The sequence below is a fragment of the Dermacentor andersoni genome, chromosome 2, assembly GCF_023375885.2.
Source record: "Dermacentor andersoni chromosome 2, qqDerAnde1_hic_scaffold, whole genome shotgun sequence".
NCBI lineage: Eukaryota > Metazoa > Arthropoda > Arachnida > Ixodida > Ixodidae > Dermacentor > Dermacentor andersoni.
The window spans coordinates 140,254,689-140,277,693 of NC_092815.1; the positions used below are offsets into that span (position 1 = coordinate 140,254,689).

The 23,005-nt window shown below is 48.7% G+C and overlaps 1 protein-coding gene and 1 long non-coding RNA gene across 2 annotated transcripts in view; one reads left to right on the top strand and one right to left on the bottom strand.

The window, feature by feature from the left end:
• LOC129387310 (uncharacterized) overlaps window positions 1-15,815 on the bottom strand; it is a 39,722-nt gene extending 23,907 nt beyond the window's left edge. Inside the window, exon 1 of the long non-coding RNA XR_008614580.2 lies at window positions 15,715-15,815. This is a non-coding gene — a long non-coding RNA (uncharacterized lncRNA). The remainder of the gene's footprint in view (window positions 1-15,714) is intronic.
• Window positions 5,723-8,030, top strand: LOC126540661 (transcription factor Sox-3-like). The gene has a single exon (XM_050187496.3). The coding sequence runs from the start codon at window positions 6,085-6,087 to the stop codon at window positions 6,979-6,981; it is 897 nt and encodes a 298-aa protein (XP_050043453.1). The 5' UTR covers window positions 5,723-6,084; the 3' UTR covers window positions 6,982-8,030.
• Window positions 15,816-23,005: the final 7,190 nt, after the last annotated feature.

Here is a 23,005-nt window from a genome sequence, read left to right on the forward strand (position 1 = left end):
AGAAAATAAATAAACAGACAAACAAACAAAAAGAACTTGGATGACGCAAAGTGATAGTTCACGTTTTCCCGTAAACAAGTTACTGCAGCAGCAAACCACACACGTTCGAGGGCGCATCCACACTGAACCGGACAATTACGGTGCCTTTCCCTCTTTTCTTAAGGCCCACGACCACTACTACTCGTTGGTATTCACCTGTTGGAACATGGTTAAACAGACCGAAACGTTCGGGACACAATAACCGTCTTCGCTTCCTTTCGCTTTTATTCCGTTGGGGGCGCACAACAGAGTATAAGCGGCACAGAATGCAGATAATGGAGAAGTGAGAGCGGCGCACTTTGCAAAGGCATCTCGCTACGCACAATAACTTCCGCGTGCCGTTAGCGAGGGAAGGCACCGGATCCCCCGCGCCAGTGCGCGCTAAACACACGCAGGGAGAAAGACAGGCGTGCATTTCCGCACACTTCAATGCCACTGGCACACTGCCCGCGGCGCTGTGTTCCCCGGACAGACACTCGTTTGCGCTGAAAGGTAACACGTGCCGGCTATAGCTCTCTCGCACACACACATTGTGACGGCATTGACACTGCAAACGCAGAACCGGGCCTGCAGACAGGCTTTTATATTCGTCTGCCTCGCTCTCTCTCCCTCGCCCGTATATATAGTATACACGAGTGAGGTGAATAGTCTCAAGTGCACGCCCGCGACCTTCCATGTGGCACCGTGCGCATACTCGCGCCACAGAGAAGGGCGTCGCGCCAGAGAAAGCGCGCATTGAAAACGCCGTAATCTGGCGGCATCAAAAGCGCGCCAGATTCCTTTCAGAGTTAGCCAGAAAAGAGCGCGCGCGCGCGGCGCCCGTGTGACGTCATCGGGGAAACCCCCTTCCTTCGCGGCGCGCGCATTTCGTGCCTTCCTTTCAGCGTGTACTCCGGCGCCACCGCGCTTTCGCACTTCCACGGCAGACAGAGGGCGCCACACAACACGCCGCTCGAAGCTTTGTGATTTCCCCCTCCCGCAACCCCTACGCGCTCCAATAGAGAGCCTCCATGTTTGAGAATTTCGCTACTCTATGTGCTATATCGTTCAATGGAAGGCATGCGCACACAGCCGTATGCCCACATGCGCGTCAATAGCGTCCTCGAGAGTGTATGCATATAGTACCGGGGTTTCGCTTGTACCAGTATATAAAGAACCCTGTGGATGACGGGGTTGTTCAAGCATGGGAGATATGCGACAAGGAAAGTGCATTCCAGATCGTTTTTCACGTGTCAGTAACGGTGCAAGGTCGTCTCAGTGACACGAGGCACCACGCGTCTCCGTCTGTGCATTGTCGAGATTAAATGTGCGTCAGGCGAGCTTCCATGGATCGACCGGATTGCCGAAAAGTGCTTGGGGTCTAGCAACGGCCGTTGTTCAGCGTCGGTGGTTCCGCATTGCACGTACAGCCTGACCTTTCGAAGCTGTTCAGAACGGCATCGGATAACTTCACGCACTCCGTCACCGCCATGCTTAGCAATAGCGTGCGGAGATGAATAAGTCCTACAAGGAATGACAACACTTTGATTCAGCGCTGCGTTGCCCCTGCCCGATCACGGCAAGTAAGCAGTGGACAACAAGGTGCTGCATTGTTCCAAGATGGCGGCTATGAAAGCTTATGCAGCTGAACTTTCAACGTGTTTGTAGCCACCGCCTTGTCTCGACCGGAAATGTGTGTGTGTGTGTGTGTGTGTGATAAAAGAGATGAGAAAGGCATGGAGATTGACCGGTAGATATCCAATTTGCTACACTGCATTGGGGAAGGGATAAGAGGAGACAGAAATATATTTAAAAAAATGCACACACATGAAAATAGTGGGAGAGGGGAAAGAAAAGAATTACACACACGCACACACACAGGAACGCTGGACTGTCACAGTCGTTGAAGCAGGTCGCTTGACCGGAGAAACCTCAGTAGCGCCTTCACCGCCTTCTCGTCTGAAGGTCGCATCAGCCAGCACTCCAAGATTGTCTGCTCAGAAAACGGCGGCGAGGAAAGAATCGAACATATTCTGTGTCATTGTCCTCGCTTTGCAATTCTCAGAGCCGATCGCTCGTGACGGCGTTGGCCCGCCTCGATGACCGGAAATGTGAAGAAGCTCGGAGCAGCTATACTTAACTGTTCGTCCCCTCGCAGTACAATCTTTGTCTTCCATAGTCTACTGCATGTGCAGCATATCCCTATCTCGTCGCCCTCAATACAGAGACAGAAGTCAGGCAATGCTGTGAACGTCGAGCGATGTTCGGGGGCATGGGTGCTTCATTACTAGCCTTTGGCTAGGTAGGGGTCCAAACAGTTCATGGAAATTCACTGCACGCTTTTTGTCAAATACGATTAGATTGAAGTTGCAGCATTGCTTATTACAAAAGAAACCGTTGGGGATGACTAACGTAGGTACGAATATAAAATGGAAATGTTATATCCTGGTGAATAAATAGCCTAAAAGTGAGTGTCAAGTTCTCTCTCAGGTGTTCTGCGCTGACTGAACAAACACAAAGTCCGAGCATATTATGGCAATCAGTTCTGCCTCCTATCAATTTGTTTTTAGATGCCCAGATTTAAGCCCTAGTTTTTTTCCCCCGTTTTCCCCTTCCAATTTGAGTCACCGTAACCACAGTGTGAAGGGCTTTGTCTGGCGAAAGCCCCGTCCTTTGTAAGGCACCTTTCTTTCTTTCTGATTATCTGCACTGCAGCATGAAAATCCTGGCCGATCAATTCCACTTATGTTTTTCTGGAACACAGAGTCCATTCTGGCAGTATTCTTTTTGAGCTAAATTCTTTTTCTTTCCCTATCCCTTTCTCTCCTTTTGCGGACCTATAGTTGACAATTTGCAAGCGTCGGTTTCAGTGTTGAACTTTTCGAATTGATGGCAGGGACAACTTCATATTTCACTGTTTTGCGCATAGAACCAATGTAACGAGCCAGACTAGAGCAACCGTAAGGCCACGCTCAGTGAACAGGCACAGTAAGAGCTAAAAAAAAAAAAAAAGCTGGAGGTATTATTTAAGAAATTTCAAGTCCAGGGGTAAACAGCACAGCGATATATAATCATTTCTTAACTATGGGCTAATTCAAGGCCAAGACAAGCGCAGTCATTCTCGGCGTGCCCATCAGTATATTCTTCGTCGCTGTCTGCCATCGTCATAGAACCATGGTCGTCTTTCTTGTCATTGTGCCCTCTCCATCACAACCTCAGACGCAGTCGTGCTGTTGACTCCATTGTTCCGGTAAATGATTTTATGATGCCATGTTTGCGTCCGGCCCGCTTTTTTCTCCACACAATTTGTTCGTGCTTGCATGTTCATTGGTCTGTTATTGCACCTAGCGCCGCTGCCACGCTATCTGTCGTCATTTTAAAACGTAAGACTGATCTAACTCCACTAATGAACCACGAACATAAATTGCCTCTTACTTCCTTGCTTTTGTGATCTCATGAGTAATTATTCCTTTATACCACACCACATGAACGCATATCCAGGTGGCACAACTATCCTTCCCGTTACCTCTCAAATAGATTGCTGTAACGGCTCTCTTATTAATTCTTGGTCGCAAATTGTTAACCTATAGCATACTTTATTGTGCAGCTTTTCCATGCGTGCTGTATAGGTTTTGGCATTTCACAATACAAAGGAAGCCCGGCAGGAAACGTAGCTGTAGAGGATGGCCTCATTGCACATTTAGTTAGAGCCAAGGTACCTTCACATAATGACCCTGCGATTAACGCATTCGGCTCGCGCCTAATAAAGCAATTCGTTTTCCATAGGAAGATTAATCCCTGTCTACGCACACATACTGGAAAAGCATCTTCGCGTTATTCTCCCGGCAATGTTATGCGATACTTCGTTCGACAAAAAGCTCACAATGCGACTCTCGCCATTTTTCTGTTTTCAAGAGACCGACTAACATGTTTGTTTTTCTTCACAAGAACTGTGAACTCTAAAATGAAAACAGCAAGACGCAATTGCTTCATTCTGCAGGGGAATTTGCGGCGCGCTCCAGGGAACGCTTCGGTATAGAAAATAAAGAGGTCACCATTTTACAGAACGCGTACGAAGTACACCACCCCCACCAGGGCGGTGACGGGGAACTGCTATGCAAATAGACCCGAAGCCAAACCAAACTAGAGAGCTTAAATAGAAGCGGCGCCGGAGTATACAGTATCGCGCTGAAGACCCTCTCATGGGCGTACTGCTGAATGTGCTCGTAGCGGGCTTTTAATTCGCACGCTGGCCCCGCGTGTACTGGAAGCCAGCGCTGTGGAAAACATGGCTGCTAACCCTCGTCGGGTGACAGTTATTGGGCACGGTTTAGGGCACGGAGTGCCCCCGCCACGTTTTTGCTCGGCGCGGTGGGACGGACAATGCTTAGCCTTCCCGCTCGCTCTGTATGGGTGCGCGTTGTGCGAAAACGGAAGAGTTGGGGAGGGGGGGAGTGAGAGGGGACGACTTTCAGCTTTTGTCGGCTTCACCCGCTCAACTGAGGACGTTTCTTGCCCGAACGAACGTCAAGGACGGAGCTCACTGTGCCGTAGTTGAGTGTGTGCCGCGACTTGGGTATGGAAATACTGCAAAAAATCTAGAGAATTATGCTAAATGTTATTACATGAATACAACATGCCTATGATGCGCGCCGCATTCGTAACAAAACTTAAGCTCCGCAATTACTGCAACAAGCACGACATGACACTCGTGAAGGAAGCGGCTATCGAAGTATAAATTATAGTGAGATAATGCCCGGGTTTCACTTAGTAGCTGCGGTATGAACGCAGAAAACTGACACTCTATCTGGGTGCAAAATTGAAGCTCCTCAACTGCTGCAACAAGACGCCTTGGCCCTCGTGAGCGAAGCGGCTGTCAACAAATAAATTAAAGCACGAAGATGCCCTGTTTGTACCGTTTGCCTAAGAGAGAAGTAGTAGTGGGCATCACCCATGATGTACAGGCACATTTAATAATGATAAAGAAAACCTGTTTCGCACAGTACCCGCGGAATTAAGGAAAGAAAACCAACACCTATACGGTGCGTTGCTGTCTTTCAATGTCAAAGAAGATTACGTAGAACATCGCTGTTTTCCAGAGACGCAAAGTGGTCTCGCATCTGAGTACGAGCAGCGAAGGAAAGCTCTAAACCATATTTGAGAAATAAAGTACGGAGTAAATAAGGCGCGTAATGCCAGGAGGCGGCACGAGCGCAACACTACACCAGCGCCGTCAACGCCTAGCGTAGCCTAATCGTTTCGATAGGAATAGACCTCGTCAGATTGCAACACTGCACCACATCCTCCTCCTTCCGCGTTCTCACATGCACTAGGCGTCGAACTGCAAGGAAAAAAGGGGGACAGGCTCGTGCATTGTGGCAATTCAACGATGAACTTTCGCGCAAACAGAGGGGCGCGAAGCGTGTGCCGCGCCCAAGCAGCTGCCAACCAGCAGCAGGCCCGTGCCTCATGGCTGCCGCGTGCCCAAGAACGCCGCAGAAAATACGCGCGCCGTAACCTAGCGGCGCGTAGCGGCCACCGCGGCCCCTCGTCGCACTTTGGTCACCGGCGGCGGCGCTTGCGAGGCCGCGCCTGCGCGTGCGCGCGGCGGGGGCCGGGCGGGCCCCTCGAGCGCCTCCCACCGAGAGGAGGCGGCGGCCAATGGGAGCGCCGGGACGGCTCAGGCCCTCGCGGGCCGACCGACCGGACCGGGCGGCCGGCGGCACACAGCGGTCACACCGAGCTTGTCGGCCCTTGTGCGCGCAGCACGTATTGCCAAGTGCGGAAACGGTGCGCGCGGGTGTCATCGTGCCCCCGTCGCTCCGGTAAGCGTTCGCGGTGGCCTCCACGTCGACTTCGCCCTGGCCGCGCGCCGCCGCCGCGTGGCAGAACGATGCGGCCGCCGACCTGCGGCCCGCGGCGTGCCCGTGCCAGCTATGCTCGAGCGGCGTCACGGCCGCCGACCACCACCGCCAGCAGCAGGCCAGCCCGGCGGCGCTGGCCTCGCTGGAGCGGGAGTACGCGGCCGCCTTCCCGTACGGCGGCCCGCCGCCTCACCAGCCGGCCATGGAAGACCTCAAGCCCGTGGTCTCCTCGAGTCCCCCGCAGCAGGTGGGCGGGCACACCAGCCTCCAAGGGGGCCAACACCACCACCCGGGCCAGCAGCAGCCGCACCCAGGCCACGCGGCGGGTGGCCACGGCGGCGGAGGCCATGGCGGCAGTGCCTCCAAGAAGGACCTGGACCGCGTCAAGCGGCCCATGAACGCGTTCATGGTCTGGTCGCGAGGCCAGCGGCGCAAGATGGCGCAGGAGAACCCCAAGATGCACAACTCGGAAATCTCCAAGCGGCTGGGCGCCGAGTGGAAGTTGCTCTCGGAGGCCGAGAAGCGACCTTTCATCGACGAGGCCAAGCGGCTGCGCGCGGTGCACATGAAGGAGCACCCGGACTACAAGTACAGGCCCCGACGAAAGACGAAGACGCTGCTCAAGAAGGACAAGTACCCGTTGGCCGGTGGCTTGCTCTCGGCCGCCGACGCCGCTGCCGCCGTGCGGCCCGCCAGCGCGCCCCAGGTGCCGCGCGACATGTACTCCATGAACGGCTACATGCCCAACGGCTACGGGCCCAGCGCCGCGGCGGCCATGATGCACGACGCGTACCAGGGCTACGGCTCGCAAGTCCACTACCCGCGCTACGACCCGCAGCTGCCCTACGTGAACGGCTCGTACGGCTCGCCGAGCCCGTACGCTTCGGTGCCCCAGATGCAGCTCAAGTCAGGCGGCGCCGAGTCCAGTCCCACGCCGCCGCAGGGATCGCCCGGAAACCCCCGCGGTCGCGCCGGCTGCACGCCGGACCTGCGGGACATGATCTCCATGTACCTGCCGCAAGGGGGCGACGGCACGGACCCAAGGCTCGCCATGCACTACCAGCAGCAGCAGCTCCAACAGCAGCAGGAGCTGCAGTAGCGCACCGACGACCAGCCCGGTGAGTGCGGCCGTACGCGTGTGACGACTGACTCTCTTCGCCTATGGCAGACGGCAAGCGCTGTACAGATCTCGCAGACAGAGTAACGACGGCTCGCGCGGAACACGTGAGAGAGAGAAACGTGGGCATGGTCGTCCGTTGTTTTAAGTGTGTTTATTACTTCGTTTCTCCCGGTAGAGCAGGCACCGCGCACCAAATGCACGCCCGAAGGTTTCTCTCACGTTCGCTCAGCTGTAACGCCACGCTGCTGCTTCTCCAAGACCTCACGCGCGATGTGGTTCGGTTGTGCGCCCGCAGCTCGCGCCCGCGGAACACTCGGGAACTCGGCGCGCGCTTGTGTGCGTGTTTGTGTGCGTGTGTGGTTTACGCGTGCGAACTCATTGCGGACACACAAGAGAGAGGAGGGAGCACGGTCGCGAACACAACGCGGAAAGGAAAGACTGCCCACTCGTCCACCTGCAATGCACGCGTGAACATCCCAGCCGACTCCTTTCTACTCGCTCAGTCAGCGCCGGCAAAACTTCGTCATCGTCGTGTAAGAGGCACAAGAGTTGGAGGAGACAGAGGCTCTAGAGGTGGGCTTCGCCGGCCGACACGGAGTTTCGAAGGGCCCTCGCAGTCTCTGCATCAGCAGGTTCGTTATCTCTCTCCATGATACATATTGTTTGGTTATTTTTTTTTTTCGTTCGCCTCTGTCTCACTCTGTCGTTCCCCCATCATCTTCTGGCCGTGTGGACCCCCATCCGCAGACGAAAGTCGGCCAAGACAGTGCGATGTGTATGTGTGTGTGTGAGAGAGAGACTCGATTGTGTATAAAAGAAGACAGAAAACGAGGAAAAAAAAAGACAAAAAAGCCTTCCTGTTGTCGCGTGCCGTGCCGCCCTTATGCGCTCCGAGTTGCGGGCGTGGAAGAAATACCATTTGTAAATAGATTGCACTTTCACTGTCTCATGAACCATGCGCGCGACACGGTCAAAAATAAAGAACGACAACAGTGAAAAGAAAAAAAAAATGGCCTTCGAATACGTTAGTCTGACTCGTCTCATTATTTCGGTCGGCTTCTTGCACCATCACTGCTGGAGCGGACATGCCAACAACCGCGATTGCTTACAGCACGGGGCGGTTTCCTTGACCACTATGTGTAGAATACGTTCAAGTTGTGTGGTCGACGTTTGCTGGCGAGGGGTGACGCTATGTCAGTTTGTGTTTCACTTTTGCTTTACAATTGGTTCTTTATAACCAGGGCAACGTTTTGTGGTTGCCAATAGTTTAGCATTTTATTTCGCATGCTGTGGCGGATCCGATCGTGATGGTTTACGTTCGCTGTACACTGTCCGAGCCCCCATGCACCCAAACATTTATGCATAAGGATAGTGAAGGCTGTATTTCCTTAGCCTTTCACTCGCGCCCCCTTGTACCGATAAGCAATTAGCCGACGGTATTCCTATGTATGCCGTCGCAACAGTTCGCTGTTACTGACAAATGTTTACTTCAAACGAGTAGTCACGTAAATTTCACGCGCATCGCGCGTGCCCATTAGGTAGGAACTATGTAGAAAGCATATCGCGATGTTTTCCAATTTGCATGTATCTGCTGCGTTGAAGTGCGATACTTTCGTCGTAGCCGCATGTATCACTGCGCCAGGAAAGAAAGTGTTCTAACGTGATATCGATACGCTTCGTTGCACAAAGCATCGAGTGTTTATTAGGCGCGTTAAAAAGTAGATGCCGCGCTGATTGCAAATGATGATTACGCTCTAGGCGGTCGCACTGCTACTATACCGTTTCTAACGCTGATTTCTGCATGGACATCGCTTTTCTAGCGATGGATCAGGCTTGAGTACGGATATAGGGGTATCTTTATTGGTGCCTGTAATTATTCAAGTCACTGGGGATTAGCGAGTTTGTGTAAAGCTTTGTAGTAATGTAAAAAGGCGCCTCAGAGGCATCAACACAGCGTACATGCATGAAACTTCCTACGCATAACACCCCAATTGTGCCACGCAAGTTTGTTGCGCTCAAACAGTTGAGCTGGTTCCCGGTAGTCTAGCTATGGCATAACGCGCGATGGGAACATCTAGAATTCTGCGGTATACGCCACGCTCGTAACACAAACCCGCGGCAGATTTCGGAGGTGCATGGTGTCACGTGCTGCAGAGCATAGCCTTGCGTCGGTTCTGCATAAATGCTTTTCTTTTATATTGAAATGCCACTACGTGTGCAGCTACATGCGTGGTTTCTTTTGACGTGTGTTGCTCCCGAGTTGCGAGTTTTTTTGCCATCGTTTCTTCGTGCGCATAATGCAGTATACACAGCGTATACTCTAATGCAAAATATAGGAGCTCGTAGGAAAATGTCCTATTGTTCTCAACACTGAGCATGCTGTGGGCCCATCGAAAGGTACAAGGTTGATAAGTTACATTGTCAGCTTAAATCGCTGCCGACACTTTGAAAGTATGGTTATACCCTAGCTGTTACTTGGCATTGGAGTTGCTCCCACATTGTCAGCTGCAGGCATACAGTAGAAAGGCGTAGAGATAACTAAGCCCGCTGTTTTAGCGCATGCGATCGTAACAGGGTTCAAGTGTATTGGAATCTTATAATCGAGTAATTAAACGATGCAGGAAAATATACCTTAGTCTGCCACGTTTTCAGTATGCTTAGTCATCACCGTGCTTCACATGTTTGCATGTGGCACTCAGTACAAATGACCCGATCCTTAGATTGTTCGTTATCATTGAAAATTGTGTGAAATATCCTCAGTTATTTTAGATCTCGCTTCGTCTCGAAATTATTGCGAGATGTAAATTGTAGTGGTGTAAACCTGGGGATTATAGTGTAACCCAGCATGTAAGCTGTCGAGGGTGCTTTTCGGGCACGGCGTACGTGCTTACGTGAGTAATAACAATAACGCTACTCAGTTAGCCAGTTAGTATATATATATATATATATATATATATATATATATATATGACCGGGGCAAGTCTAGACGTCTTCTTGTTCTTGTCCCGTTTTTAGCGCTGCTTGCTTTCAAAAGCTTACTATCTCGTCTCTATTCCCGTAATAACGATGGCAATAACAATTCTCGTCTGCGTTCACAGTCTATAGTCCGCAGATACCTTAAAACGATGTGATTCGCTATTGATTGCTTCAAGGCGGATATGTTTGGGGTCGAAAAGGAAAGGCAGATGATGTACTGTGAGGCAGCGATCAATATAATGCCTACAGCAAACCTGCCTTTTGCGGGTGCAGTCATTACTTCACAGGAGACGGTTATCTGGAACTCGCTGCAAGCTATACGGGAACATTCAAGTGTACGGAATGTCGCCGCCTGTGCGACCTGAAGCGAAAATAGTAAAACCACACATGCGGTTATGGTAGCGAGCTCCAGCACAATGGGATAAAGCTCGCACAATGCGCCATAGAACGCGTCACATTACAGTCGCCTTAGAACCCTGCAGTGTGCAGCGTCACGCAAAACGATGGTGTGTGTTCTTGCACCGCGACAAACGCTGAATTCTTTCTTTCGAGGTGTTGGTGACAAAGGCGGTCAGTTATAAACACCTCAGACGTATACATCGCGAGGAGGCGGCTCAACCCTGTCGTTTTCGATCACCCTGTAACGGCTAAATTCCATCACGTCTGTTCCAACGACGAAATACGTTGAAGTGATAGCAGACAGATTTCATCGACAATTTGATAAGAAGGATTTCAACCACAGGAGCTGTCGAGTGCCACCAGCTTATTATCTGTGTACAAAACGCTTCAGTGCACCTTGAAGCACACTTCGTCACAGCTGACCACCCATTTAAACGAAAAATACAAACAAACAAAAGATGCGCCGTCTATTTTGATACTAAGGTCTTGACGTCAGTACAATGTCATGGAGTAGAGTGAGCACAACACATACCGCGGCGCGTATACACTGTCCCACTCCTTGGAGATTGTCGCCTTTGCCAGTGGCCGCTGTTATAACAGGTTGTCCCTATCGTTCTAGGTGTGTTCATCTTATCTGCCCCATTCTGAACCATGTCGCCAAATTTGAAACGAGACACACATATACGATCACATTTCACGCAAGACGTACTTGAGCTCGTACGCAGAATCTCAAATCTATACGTGAGTGCCGGCGATTGGGTCTGAAATGTAGGGAGACTTATGTGTAAGTTGCAGTCAGACTTCAGCATTGCGGGTCGATTCGACAACCGCCGGTATTGTTCGCCGCTACCATTGTTTGAGCGCATGACCTTGCGGTCAGGCCCAAGTCCGGCCATCAGTAAATTTGATTCTTATCGATCCTTCTAGTACAGTGTTTCGTGTTTCTTTACCCTCACCTTATTCTGTGAAAATTTACCGTCGCACATACGTACGTCTATACGCATTGCCGGTAACATTGCTTGCTGTGTTGATGGGCGGCAGACAAACGGCCAGCTACTTTTTAAATGTTCGACAGGGATGCGTTTTGTTTGTACTGTCCGCTTGCTTTCTCTCCGTTTCCAACGGCGAACTATACGGACTATTAGAGGAACATGTAATGGCATTTCTCGCACCGTGGTCGCAAATCGTACTAAAGAGAAAATTAGTTCCTCAGTCTGTTTTGGATTGTACGAGCTTTGTTTTGCTACGGGAACCATTATGGGTCGTTTCAGTTTTTGACACGTCCGTCCACCCACCCAACAGATTTCTGCCAAAAAGAAAAACGTATCAACGTGCATTCACGAAAAAAAAAAAAGCCCGGTTCACAATAGGATGGTAGAATGTGTACATAAAAGAAGGAATGTTGCGCTATAGCATCGCGATAGGTCTCTCCAACTTGTAGTATACGGAAATCGCGAATTGTCGGCTGTCGTCGTCAGATCAGCTACTTTTGTTTGTGGTTGCGCTTGAACAGACACTATAGAGATGAATATTGAGTTCAGTTACACCTGTGGGAATTACGCTTCTGCTAACGAAAACGGCGAATCTTAGTGCAAAAGAATATTTGACATATCAGAAACGGGCGCCAACACAAAAAGCTAGGTGCGGACATGATGTCTCGTAGTGACGTCATTGGCTCATCGTGACGTCACAAATTATTGACAGCGTCTGTTTAGTGCTAATCAATTGTTCATCTTAAAGAAATACTGTACGATCAAAAAAGAAAATGGAAGACCAACTTAGCAAGTTCTGTGCACTTTTCCTGCGCAAAACCAGCGAAATATATTGCACTAAGCAGATTTGTGTTAGTCTATATAGATGCATTTATCCGTCGGTTAGTTCAATGGGCGACTATTAAACTACCATTGAGCACACCTTTGTCGCGCGTGATTAGTTTACAAGAAGATAGGCTTCTGTACGAAAGCGCAGCTAGTAGCAGAGTGGTGAACATGGCTAGTCGGCACATTGGAACACGGGAAAAAAAGAGAACAATGGAAACACACGGCAGACCAGATGAAGGAGGCGACAGGACTAGTTGGAACTTACAACCGAAAGATTGGCGCTCGAACGACAAAACATACTTGCCGGCAGGCGCAGTAAGCCCCCGCGTCAGCGCTTTTCGAAATCCTCAGCCGACTATGTGGTACAGTACGCAGGCACGCATGGTGCTCTCTAGCTGTGCTCATGAGTGCGACGACTTGTATCGTAACTAACAACTGTGTCGTCGTCCTGGGCTCGTTTTGCGAGGCGTGAGACATCGACTCCAACGTGTTGCTCCCGTTCCTCGCAATCAGCGCTGACTTACGCTCCTGGAGACGCCCGCGTGGTGGTACTTTACCGACTCGCAGACGACTCGGCCCATTGTATAATGGTCTGTCAAGATATTCAACCAGCAAGGACCATACGGAACGTGTCCGCTTTCCGATAGCGCTGAAGTTCAGAGCTGATGGGAGCATTGACTCCGTAGTTGTCATCGGTCGAGAGAGGTTTAAAGTATTGCAGGGGGGAAAAGCAGGTAAGGGATGGAACCTGTATTGTTACAGGCATACACAGCTTTATAATATAGATAGAGGTGGAGCTTTTGATGAAACGAAAGAATATGAACTAGAGATAGGCGAAAAAAAAAAAAGAATTCTAGGCTGTGATACATTTAGTAAAACTTCGCCAGCTCATGAAAGCTAGGTGGTAATTTGTCGCTGCCCCGTTACGAAGGGGATTCCATTAGAAGTGATCATTAGAAAGTGAGCTGGTTCGCCCATTTATATCGCGTTCTGTGAGGTTGCAAGAAAAGTTAAGCGCACAACGCAGTCCGCGCCGAAAGAAAACAAGAGGGAAAATAAGAGTCGTTGCAGAGTATAAGAATAGCAACTGCTGTCAACATTTTATACATCGTTTTAGTGCGACTGCTTCGAACAAGAAAGTATTCAACAGCCCTCGTTACCAGGTTTATTACATATATAACGTGCTTGCGAAGCTAAGGAATATAGCCCATTGTCTGCCATGTGTGAGTGTCTTTGTCCAGGGAGAAAGTTCGTGCGTCGATAAGTTTTTTTCCGAGTTTATGAAAAACAAATTAACACGCAGTGATGTGCGCCTCGAGTACATCGCTATGTGCTCGGAGCTATTGTCTCGTACATATTATCTCGCATATATCATAAGTGCTTGGTATATAGGTGGATATAGAAATAGCTATTCGAAATTTTATATCTATCTTAAAATTAGTGTTTTTTTTTATTACGTTCGCTCAAATAAACTCGCCATAAAGTCGGTTGAATGTCACTGATATTCAAAGCAAGCCATCGTTTTTGTCCGCCTTTGGTTAGTCCTGTTATGTCAGGAATCTGTTGAAGCAAGGCGTTGTTGTTGTCCGCGATCGTAGAACTTGAAACAATGACATACGGTTGCAGAACTGTATTTGAAAGTGGGTAATTGCCACTGTCTTTGCAACAAAGAGGACATAATTATTCTTACTGCATTCACGCACAACAGTTAGTTTGGAAAAGCAAGATGGAAGGAGAGAAAGTATTGAAGGCTCCGTTAGGCTTCCTCTCACCCCTGGCTGGGATAATGCAACGATTCTGTGCCAGTTCCATTTCTTTTGACGCTTCGTCAGAATGGCGTGCACCTTACGCGTTATCATCGGGATCAGCAGGCCATGAGTGATAGGGGATAAGAGTGGCACAGAATCGAACGGAAGGAATCGCTATGCTATACCGGCACCCTTATCTCTGTCACTGAAATATTTACCTCAAAATAGGTGCCACTAATAAAACCGCCCGCGCCTCTTGATTACTGCGGGACTTCGCGACGTCCAATTGACGTTGTTGCAAGCAAAGCTTGCGCACACCTATACGTTCTATTAGTTGTAAGAGCAATTACCGTCTCGACGCTCTGCTGAACCGGGTTTGCTCGTGCGCTACTCAGATATCATCACGATCTTCTTGTTCTTCAATTTATTTTTTATCTCCACTGCAGGACGACGTCCTCTCCTTGCGATCTCTAATTATACCTGTCTTGCGCTAGCTGATTCCAACTTGCGTGCCTGCAAATTTGCTAATTTCGTCATAACACCTTAGGCATGTGCATATAAAATTATTAGTGCACTACGCCGCATGGTTGTGTATACCCGTGACAGACTGAGTGTTCATTCCTGACAAGAACGTCGTTATATAGTTGAGGCGTCATTGTGTGATTTTTTTTCTCCCCCCCCCCCCCCAAAAAAAAAAAGACCCAAGCAGAGATACAGACAAGGGTGTCTTTTCGGCTTGCTTTCTCACTGCCTCCACACATTATATGGATATCACGCACAACGTCACACCCCACTTCCTATGCTTCGATCTTTCCGGTTTAGCGGTTTTTCTCGAGAATAACATGGACAAGTGGGGTCTACGGGACGGCGGCACAATATATACTGTGCCACTGGCACCGTAACCACCTTCGCTCTGTATATGTAGGTGCACCCCTCAACTATATGTTCCAGAGCGGAAGAGAAATCAGTATACTTACAGTGTGGAGGATTTTATTCACAGATGAGTGAAAATGCGCAACGCGGCTGAAGTACTGCGAAGCATCGACAACGAGTGTTTCGAGCATGACGTGGCTATATTGGTTCCCGTCATGGTAAGGATCATGAGCGACAAGGTATTCGCGGTTCACCGCCAGCGTCCGGTAGAGAACCCTGCATGACTGATGAGCCGCCAAAAATTGCGCTGAAGAAGTCGAGGTCATCGTGCGAAGATACTGGACTTCGAGTCAGTATAGAAGCTACCTATACGCAAGTTAGGGAGTATGGCATCGCGATTACGCGGTGTCATTGCCGGGGCATTCAGTTTCCATGCAAACAAAGACCCCTCGCACTCTAGGCTCGTGTAAACTTTCTCGGGATGCAAAATTACTACAAGTGGCGACCACATTTGCAAGCTTCCTGCCAAAAGATAATGATTACGCGCGGCGAACAGCGTCGTCCCGTGGTTTTGCTCGCATTATGCTTCGCCAACCCATTTGTTTACAAACATGCAGCTTGTCCACAACCCGAGTCGAGACGTCCGCATGGGATAACTCAAGGTGACAAGCTTGGTCGCTGTCCGTGGTTGCCGTATAATTAATACGGTTTGGAAAGAACACACCCACATTCGGAGACGCGCGCCCATCTTTCGCGTCATTAAATTTTTTTCTCATTACAGAGTCCATTTTTAACGAAAATCAGGAACGTACGCGACACACCCCTCTTTCACCGCGCAGAAAGATATGCGCTATGTCTGACGCTTTCAGCAGCTATGGACAACCCTCACCACCTACGCTCGAGAAGAACGTCGTGGCAGAAGAAAGGGAAACGTCTGCAGCGCGAGAAAGTCATGGCGTGCGGAGAAAGGCCAAGTTTGAGGATACATCAAACCTTGGACCTGAGATAATGAGGCGACAATGATCATTTCAATAGCTTCTGCCACAACGACGACCAGCGACATAATGAGGTCGCCCGGGCATCTCGTACATAACATGCGCCCATGCATTTGTTGTTTTGAGAGCGGGAAACTACATACACCGTGGTTCTCACTTTATAATCACGAAATTAAGGCAAACGATACCGTAATTCTATACCGAAGGAATCCGTCGTGCCAAGCGCGCCGCGCAAGAGCGGTTGTCGCCGCGTAAAGCAAGCCCGCGAGTCCGATGCCCGACGCAAGTCGTCGGCGTGCGGCATTCGGCAAACTTCTTTACGAAACGGAATACGCATATACTTCACCGAGTGTGTTCTGCTAGATATAATGAAATAATATCTAGGGTTTCACGTGCCAAAACCACCATCCGATGTTGAGGCAGTCGAGGAAACAGGATTAATTTTGACGATTTGGAGTTCTTAACATGCACCTATAATGTATAGTGAACAATCGTTTTTAAATTTCGCCTCGGTCGAGAATTCAGTGGCCTCGGCGGGTATCGAACCCTCGTCCTCGTGGTGAGTCGCGCAACGCCGTATAGCCGCTAAGGTATACGGGCCGTGGTGAGTCTGCTTACTCTAAAGTGATTGTCTATAGGTGAGGATCTGGTTATGAAACTCTGGCACCACGTCACAGGCAGGCTAGCGATACACGTACGGCTCTCAATCTGCAACGAAGGGTATACGGCGGCATTGAGCCATTTAGAGTTTAAGATCAAGTGTACTATAGAAGACCTGGCGCTGTGTTGGCGCGAAACGCGAGTATACAGTGGCTCGTACCGCATGGTAAATGTTGGACAACGTACGCATTTGTCAGGACAAGCTTCTTCGGACAAGCTTCCGATGACTTATTTTAGCGCAATGTGTCATCGCGTGCCCCTTTTGGCTCCAATTCTTTTTTTTTTTTCAGCTGGAATTTAAAAGGAAACAGACGCAGCTGCGGTCGCAGCGCTTCTGCCGGCTTTTTTGCCGTCTGTATAGCGGTGCTTCCGGGAAAAGACAAAAATATCAAACAATCTCTTGGCCTGCAACCACGACGGACAGAATTCATCGTTTGCTTTCTCCGTGTGTATTCTGCAAGCCCTAGGCACGCGTTTCTTTTTCTTTTTTTCTTTGTATTGCCGTAATTATTGCAACCACCGGCCGCCACAGCGTCTCTCTTCCCTGGGTTCTGCTACACCGAACTTCATGCGAAATAGTCATCGCCTGGGGTCACCTTCGCCTCTGCATGGTTCTCGCCCCCGCATTCACAGACGTGCCTCGACCCAATGGTGCCTCTCGACGCCGATGGTGGTGGTGGGGGTGGTGGTGGCGCTACGGCCGCTGCTGCTGATGATGATGGTGACAAGACAAGGGCAAAGTATCATGCGTCAACTTTCCTTTCGAAACGGGTGTGCTCTTACAAGGGCCTTCCCAAGACTCAAGAACAGGAATTAAGAGCGAGAGAGAGGAAGAAAGAGCAAGGAGAGGAAAGGCAGGGGGGTCAATTGACCAGACGAGCGCCCGGTTTGCTACCCTACACTCGGGGTAAGGGAAAGGGGGATAGAGAGTGAGAGAGAGAGCACTGAGTGCACGTGGAATTAAAGAATCAGGAAAGAAAAAGCTATGCTACACCGCCGAATAAACAGAAGTGCCTAATCCCGTATATGAAGAGTATAGGGCAGCAAACCCGTTTAGCGCAACCTGGTTAACATGTCTCTCGTCCTCTCTTCTTCTTCGAAAACAATTCCGACAAATGATTCTTAGGGTCGCAATCGGGGTATCCTGATTCCTTTAGAAACTCACATTGGAAACTGAACCGTGGAAGTTCCTGGGCGTTGTATGCTGCGTTATGCGTGATATGTGTGCGGTAGCTGACGTATGTCCTCTGGGTAGTATTTCATTTATCAGCGCATTCACCTGGGGTCGCATACTATAGGCTCGCCGGAAGGCGAAGCTTTCCAGTTCTCATTAAAAAGCCTCTCTGTCTCTCTCTTTATCATGTTTATAGGTTGATACTGACCGCTTGAAAACACTCTTGTCAACCCTACTCAACGGGAGCCGTTCCTGTAATAACCCATGTTGCGAAATATTTGACTGCGCAGATAGAATCATTGTTTCGTTACATGAAGCGGATGAGGGAGAGGTGTTCGTGCGCAGCTAATAAACTTTAAACGATAATTGACCGTTAAAGTAACTCGCCTTCAGAGGTGCTACAGATACAGGGATCTATTCAGACCGCTGTCTTGTTCTCCTTGTAAATCGCAAAATGCGGGCGGCAGTATGTGATGGGCATGTTTCTACTATTTTTACACATTTATGATATCAACAATCTTTTTTGAGCATTAAACTAGTACAGACGATCCTTATCTCTTAGCTAGAAGTTTCCCTTCTTTGACTACACTAATTATCGTTATCGCACAAGGCGTGATAGGTTTATACACCTGTTCCCCACTTACAAGCTGCCCACTTTACAAGAATTTCAGTTGAGAACAACGATGCTAAACGTATAGCTTCAGTACAACCTCTTTTTGTGCTGTGATCTTAAGAGAAGAAGACGTTTGGTATATGATTAGGTATTCGAGGACAGATTTCTTGGAATGAGTATTTGATTGTGGTCGAATATTTCATTGTCAGAAAAAAGAGAGAACATTTTAGTGGGCGCCATGGAAGTTTTCGATTGCAGCCTTAGCAAAAATATTTACCGCTAACTAGATAGACTGGCACTATGCGCAATGGGCTTGATCATTTGTAAAAATGTTTAGCTATAGCTTTACTGGAAAAGACAATATTTTCTCCAATTCACATTAAGGGTATTATGCATGGTGTTCCGTCTATAATGTGGACGCTCATGCAACCAAATACCGGTAAAGCTTCTAGGCATATGCGAAACTGCTCGTATAACAGAAGGAATTCATCATTGCGTTCAAATTGGACATGCGCTTCTTGGCTGTGTGGGATGTGATATGATAACTTGTCTCGTTTACTTGGATATTTAGACCACAAGGCAATGATCCTCACACTGGCATTACAGGAAGCGACACATTTAAGCAGCCTTCCGCGCTTTTTGAGAAGTTTTTGCGAACTGAATGGGAAATCGCTTCAGTATGTATACGCTTTGATCGATGAACATTTGTCAACTACAGAATGTGCCACCTGAGTACAGATTGCGCCTGCATACTGAACCTGTCGTTCGCCGAGGACCAACTGCGAAGCGGCCACCACGGGGAACGCATTTTCGGCGTGTCGTCGACCAATGCGAAACTGTGTTGTCCTCCGCGAAGACATTATCTTAATTGGATGCTAAAAACAGGGATAATAAGTTAAGTTGCATTAGTTAGCAAAGTGGTCACTCCCACCATAATCAGGTTTGGCATGCCAGAAAAAAAAAAAAAAAAAAAAAAAACGCAGGAACGAAAACTGTGTAGTAAGCCGCCTTGACGTCATGGATTTCGACTGTTCCTACGCTGGCCCAGTTGTAATGTCTATCAGTGAAGAAAGGCTACGTTGCAATCGAAAAGAACAACAACAACAAAAGAAACAAAGCAAGCAGCTTTTCTTGCTGCCTAAGGGGCCCAAATACAAGAAGATACTTCAAAATCACTGACGTCCCATTCTGGCACCTACACAGAGATTTCCGCGCGAAATTCAAGACATTAGACTTTGGCCTTAACCGTGTCCAGTAGTAGCCGACTATTTACTGATGAATGCAACACATCAGAAGTTTGGAAGAATACTAAATCACCGTAAACCTCAACAAACTGCATGTGTGTTAGTAACATATATCCACACGAATGCGCACCTGCTTTTTGTTAGCCATTCAAGAAAAAATGAACTCATCGCAGCAAGGTATACGAAAGTTCTTTTTTTTTTTCTACATTCTTCTGGGGTAATTTTTACGTAGAACTAATAACGCGTTTTTTTAGTCACGTTCTCCCTAGTTTCGACCGAAGCAGGCCTTGTGCCCAGCTCCTAACAATATTCGGGCGCACAGAAGTGTGAGAAAGCGTGCTCTGTTAGTGTAAGCTTGTTAAAAGCACGTGTCGGTGTTCCAACTCTGCAGCGTTAAGTTCACCCACACGAGGTTGTCGTAGCCGCCGATAGGGGTCGCCCCGAAGCAGCGACAGCGTCCTTCATTACGCAGCTGCGCCACTGTTTATCGTCGCCAAAACCTGTCGTGCCGCGCTGCCGCCCGATTGATTTACGCGCTTCTCATCCCCCTCGACACACGGCCTGCACGAGCGGGTCTAATAGTCGACGCAATTATTTGCCTTGTTTTTTTTTTATTATTGCGTTCGTTGTCCCTCACGCAAACGGTATCGATGCGAACCACCTGAAGCTGCTATATGGCACCCAATATAGCTAGCTGCCACTCAAGTTCACCGAAAACTCCTTGACGCCGGCAACGGGTCGGGCATCTTGTGGGAGGAACGTGATAAGCACTCGAAGTCGGCGCTGAGAGGGTTGCTTTCTGGCATAGCGCTAATGGAATGCGGCATGGTTGCACCTCTTTTCTGCTGTTATTGTTTCTGAACGACGGGTATGTGCAGCTGGATTTCTGTTTAGTTTCTGTAACCTACAATGCACTAGGGAAGGAGGTAGCTGCAACAGTTGTCTAGCAACACTAACCAGGTTCTTTTACCGCGGGCAAAACGGGAGTCTGCGGGCGTCGTTTGTCCTTAAGAAAAATATTCCGGCCGTTCGGGCCTTTAGATAGCGCTGGCTGCACCTTTTCCAATATAAATGGGAATTATGAAGCTGACAGGTAAGAAGTAGTTACATAAGAACAAGTTCAAACTTAATGTCCAACTCATATAAGTAACCGAAACACACATCATCTATTTATTGCTCGATCATCACGCTGATTCAGCGAGCAGTAAAAGAGTATCTGCAATAAAAGCGGATGAATTTCGGTTTAGCAAGTTACCATACGCAATAAATTAACGGTGTGCTGAGTGAATCATCACTTGCCATTCGCGAGCAGTTCTTTTGAATTCAGCCTTCTATGCACATGGAAATTAAGTTCGTGGTCTTCGACTACATTTGAGAAACTCGATAGTGGTAAACCTGCCATGGACTCGATAGTGAATTATGACGCGATCTGACAGTTGTCGCATATATTACCGGCACTGGCGCGTCCGATCTAGTCCATCATTTCCAAATGACTGTTCTATTTGACGTGAAGATAGGACTCAGTTGCGAGATGCTGTTTCCTGTTGCCTTCCGTAGGACGCTACTGCCCGGTCACGAAAAAAAGGTAGGTGACGCTGGAACTTTTTGGCCACTGTATATGTTGTGTCGATCAACGATACTAAGCCAAGGGCGTTCTCACATTAGGAACATCCGTCCACGTAATAGTTCTGCGGAAACCCGCAAGGTGGATCCTCCACCTTGCGGATTTCCGCAGAACTATTACGTCAAACTCTTGCCTTTGCTTCGAGTTGCTGATGGATTTGACTTCCTTCTGCCATCTGCTTGCGGCCTGGTTAGCTCAGATGGTAGAATGGCTGCCCCGGAAATGCGGTGGTTCCGGGTTCGAGTCCCGGACCAGGCCGAATTTTTCTTCAACTACGGGGCTTTTCTTTCGAGGAAGCAGTATGGGTTTCCTTTGCAGCTATTGCTACGATTGGATGGATATCTCATTTTACCTTTATTAACATCCATCTCAGTGACTCAAACCGTGAAGTTTGTCATCCGAGGGCAAGCATGTCGTTCTGCATAATTTCTTCTAAAGTTCATCCTCTTTCCAAGCATCCCGCCTTTACACGCGTATTCATAAACACCGACTCACCCGAATGGCTACAGGTCATGTGCAGAGAGCCGATCGGGTTGGTGAAGTTGCACGGTGCCTGATAAACAGCTGTATATGGTGCCATATATACGGCAATGCTTTATAATCAGCATTGCTGTTTAGGCACCCCCTATTCTGTAAGGCGGTTATGGTGCCAGCGGACAATCTTTATTATTTTTTCTGTGGCCTTCGGCTGTCTGTTTGTAAACGTAATCTTTTTTGTTGCCTGCCCATCGCCCTGTTCGGGAAGAAAAGGGAACGGGGGAGGGGATCAGTACTAAGCTGTGTTGTGCTGAACACAGTACAGCCTCGAACAATGACCGACAAAGTAGTGCCGGTGAGATGGCCTCTGCTCTGCATAATGAAACAATAAATCACGACGTAAAACCTTCACATGTAATTATCGGTTCATAGGTATTATGGGTGTATGCAACTGTGGCACGAGTGGTTTGGAATCCCTTAACGTACATTTAGATGTGTGTCTTACTTCTCTGTACATTATATATGCCTCTCATCAACACTCTTCCCTTCACAAGCATCCTAACATCGTTCGTTTCTTTTGTGTAAGACAGCTAAACTGACGAGACCTTCCGTATCGGAACCGTTCTCTTCGGCCTAAAAGAGCTAGCCGCTCAATTAAACCTAAATTGTGGGGTTTTGCGTGCCAGAACCACGATCTGATTATGTGGCAAATCGTAGTGGGGGACTCTGGATTAATTTCGACCACCTGTGGTTCTTTAAAGGGACACTAAAGTGAAAAATGATTTTTTTCTGCATCAGTAAATTACCATTCTACAACAGCAAAAACACCACTCTTACAGCGATAAGACGTTTGGTAAGCCAGAAAAAGCGCCCGAACGATATACGGGTGGCGATGCCTACTTAAGTTCCCACACCTGGAGGCTGTGACTTCTTGGATTTTGATGGCATCTTCTAGGGCCTACTAATTATATATAGCGGTACAGATTGACTACATTGTGTTCTAAAGGAACCAAATATTAAACATTGCAAGTTTAGGGAACCTTAATTCAGCCAACGCGGCCCAAATGCGATAACATACTTTGGTATCCCTGACGTCACGCTGACGTACCGGCGCTGGGGTTTCGGCGCGAAATTCAAATACTGATACTTTGACCTTCATTTTCTCATCTAATAATCAAACTCTTTTTTTAAATGACTGCCTGCAGGGTTCTCAAACAACGCTTCATTAGTCTAAACTGAATTATTGTTTCGCTTTAGTGTGCCTTTAACTTGCACCCAATGCACAGTGCACGGTTTCCCTTTTTTTTTCTTTGTTTTTTTTTTCTTTGCATTTCACTTACATCGAAATGTGGCAGCCGCGGCCAGGATTCGATCCCGCGCCCTTGTGCTTAGCAGCGCAA